General features: G+C 36.9%; 1 protein-coding gene across 2 annotated transcripts in view; it reads left to right on the forward strand.

Moving 5' to 3' along the window:
• Positions 384–3,255, forward strand: part of LOC18590012 (protein DGS1, mitochondrial) — a 7,207-nt gene continuing 4,335 nt past the window's right edge. Inside the window, exons 1-7 of one of the 2 annotated variants that reach the window (XM_018128378.1) lie at positions 384–737; positions 838–952; positions 1,717–1,920; positions 2,178–2,315; positions 2,459–2,620; positions 2,744–2,938; positions 3,068–3,168. In XM_018128378.1, coding sequence (XP_017983867.1) covers positions 508–737; positions 838–952; positions 1,717–1,920; positions 2,178–2,315; positions 2,459–2,620; positions 2,744–2,938; positions 3,068–3,168 — 1,145 coding nt within the window. In that variant the 5' untranslated portion in view covers positions 384–507. The remainder of the gene's footprint in view (positions 738–837; positions 953–1,716; positions 1,921–2,177; positions 2,316–2,458; positions 2,621–2,743; positions 2,939–3,067; positions 3,169–3,255) is intronic. The other variant, XM_007015268.2, reaches the window with a different exon arrangement.

The following is a 3,255-nucleotide window of genomic DNA, read 5'->3' on the forward strand; positions in this document are numbered from 1 at the left end:
ACGATGCCCATGTGCGCCACTTCTGTGTGCGCAGCATGTATACGTTTTGTGTGTGCGAGAGTTTGGCGCACCAAACTTGCTGTCCCGCACTGTTCTGCATAATCCATCTGTTTGCGTTTTGCTCGTGCGGCTTAACGTTACAGACGTGTAGTGCGTTTAAAAACTCTCAATCAGTGCCAGGCTCATGGTCGTATCCAGTCTCATACAGCTTTGTGGTATGTCCTTGTGCTGCTAGTTCGATGGTCCAATCGAGCTGGACTGGTCACGGATTTATGGACCAACACATTAGGCCCAGCAAAGCCGATGGAGAATTCAAAGACCAAGTTTATGTGGGGAAGGGTGGTTCGGGAATTTCCCATATAAAATCATAAGAAAAAAGTGGGTTTCACTTTTCGTCCGGAAAAGTGATCCACAGCGTTGAAAACAAACGTCCGGAGAGGAAGTCGTCAAGTTTGAGTTTTAAGCTGAGAGGCAAAGCAGCTTCTGCAGTTACAAGTTAGAAATAGTATGGAAGCTACGCCTGACGGAAATGAATCGTCGAGGGACGTTAAAACCCTATTCTCATTTTACTCCAACTATCTATGGAACCGACTCACCACTTTGTTTCCTTCTTCCCCTTCCAATTTTCTCGAGAAAATCTCAAATCTGTCTCGCCAAACGGCTCTCCCCATCTCAGCAAAACGCAGGACTGGTCTCCCTCTCCCATTGCCTTCCGACTCATTCAGCTCCACCACCCCGTACGGCCTCGACCTGTTCTTCGTTTCTTTTTCAAAGTTTATTGATTGAAAGTGAAAAGTGATGTGATATTTGAATTTATTGATTGATTTCTACATGCAGGATGACGCCGGAGGCATCGAGAGTTTATGAAGTTCTAAATGATATAATGGATCGCTCCATTTTGAATTTGCATAAAATTCAAAATAATTTGCAATTTTGGCAATCTAGAGCAGAGGTAAACTACCGTACTAAGCCTTAGTTTGGTTGGTAATTTGGTTAAGTTTGCTGCTTTTTTTTTTTTTTTTTTTCTAATTTGTTCAAATAGTAAAAAAAATCATAATTGATAAGAAATGATCAAATTTTTACTAATTGATTGCTGGGTTCGGTATCACAAGTGTGTTACAGTAATTCAGAGTCTGTCACAATTTAAAATATATAAAGGTTTTTCTTTTTTGTTATGTTTTTTCATACTTATCTAAATAATCAAATTTTTTATCTATTCCACCCACATAGTGGGTGTGCATAGGGCTAATAACTAAAATGCAAACACCAATGATAACTTGATTAACTTTATATTAAAATCAAATAATGTATTTTTTCTCTAAACTTGTAGTATCAATTTTTAATTCTTCAAATTGCTTTTATCTGCATTTTTTTGCTTCTGAAAGTGAAAAGCAATCAGCCCACCCCCCCCCCCCCCAAAAAAAAAAAATGGTTGTTATAAAGCAAAAACTAAAGTATAAAGTAAAATGACAGTTGATTATATATGGAAAAATGACTAAATGTAACATCAACTATAAGATAATTAGTCTATACAAAACTAAAATCATGCATTTTGTTATCCAAAAGATTATCTTTTTTATTTTTAATTCTACAAGAAACTTTTTTGCTTTTGTGTTGGGAAGCAAAAAGCTAAAAGCAATTTATTCAAATGGTGTCTATGGCTATAATCTTGGTTATTGCCTTAAGTATTTATCCTAATTTTGTAATTATTTTCAGGGATCTAATGCTAGGAAAGTTTACTTCATGATTTTTGAGAGAGGGCCACGAGCATTTTTTAATGGAACAGTTCAACTCATGCGAGAAAGCGTTGCTGATGGTTCAGCAATGCAGCATTTTTCCCATTCTGCTTCTTCATACATTTCGGAAAGAATAGCTGTCTTATCTACCTTAAGGTGTTCACTTGCTGCTTTTCTGGCTGAGGTTTGCTCCATCTTGTTCTTAGTTCTGTACTGTCATAATATTACCATGATAAGGAAGCCTATCATCTTCAAATACTGCTTGCAATATTATAATTTATTTATCTTTTTCTGTTTCATTCAAATTTGCACAAACCACGGATAGACTTAACATCAAGTATGTAGTAGTTTTGTATGCTTGATAGCTGGACATATAGGTATAATTGCTTTTTCATTTCATGCAAAATTTGTCATGGATTCATTTCTTGTTTGTCTGTCTAGTTTTATATGGAAGTTGACAAATGTGGAGAAGAGTTAGTGACAGATCCAGCGAAGTCATTTCCCTCACTAACGGTTCCTCTTAATGGTTTATTTTCGAAGTTGGAGGCATCAATTGGCCATCTACATGCACTGCGTCAGGTAAGCATATCGATATATGTCTTTATATGATTGGATTTGCTTTTGCAACAGTTTCACTCTTATGGAGACCATTTCAGGACTTGCTGCTATGATTAGCTGGTTAAGAACTTTAGGATCCAATTTTCATGACAATAACTATGCAGAGTAATTCTTCTGTTGATGGAACCTATTCATTTCCCCTACTATTTGAGAAATTGCCAGAAATCAATCAGGAAGAGTCTCAATGGACAGATTGTGAAATTAGCGATGCTATCAACTTGATTTATAGGAATCTACAGGAACTGGACTCTTACTTAGCTCTCATGGTAAAGAATCCTTTTTATCTTTAATCCTTTTTGCCACAAAATCAGACAGTAATTTTATTAACTTGCATTTGATGACCAATTAATTTTTGGGATCTGTTGCTTACTTGCTTACCTTGCTCTTAGGTAGCTAAACACAAAAAGCCAACGAAAGTAACTCGTTACTGGATCCGGTATACATGTGGTGCAGTTGGCCTTTCAGTTTGTTCTTTCTGGCTCCTACGGCATAGCCGTCTGATGGGAAGTTCTGACATTGACAATTGGATTCGTGAAGCAAGGGAATCAACAGTTAGCTTCTTTAATGACCATGTTGAGCAACCGGTATATTCCATTTTACTAATCTGATTGCTCAGTTGTTTTTGCATTTCTCTCTATTCCAAGTCTCTTATTGACAATTTTTCCGAATACTTGAGAATGGTTTCATTGATGTTAAAGACAATTTATCTTCAGCTTCTGTCAATTAGAGATGAACTTTTGGATACTTTCAAGAAGAGGCAGAAAGGTGTGATGGATATGGAGGAAGTGCAGTTGACTTCCAATTCTCTTCACAGGTTAATTTTTCTTCCTGCCAATCTGCATTCAAGAATATTGAATTCAAATTAGCAAGCAAGGGAAAGCTGTGGGGGGTTTGGGGGGGG

Source organism: Theobroma cacao, chromosome 9 (assembly GCF_000208745.1).
Source record: "Theobroma cacao cultivar B97-61/B2 chromosome 9, Criollo_cocoa_genome_V2, whole genome shotgun sequence".
Classification (NCBI taxonomy): domain Eukaryota; kingdom Viridiplantae; phylum Streptophyta; class Magnoliopsida; order Malvales; family Malvaceae; genus Theobroma; species Theobroma cacao.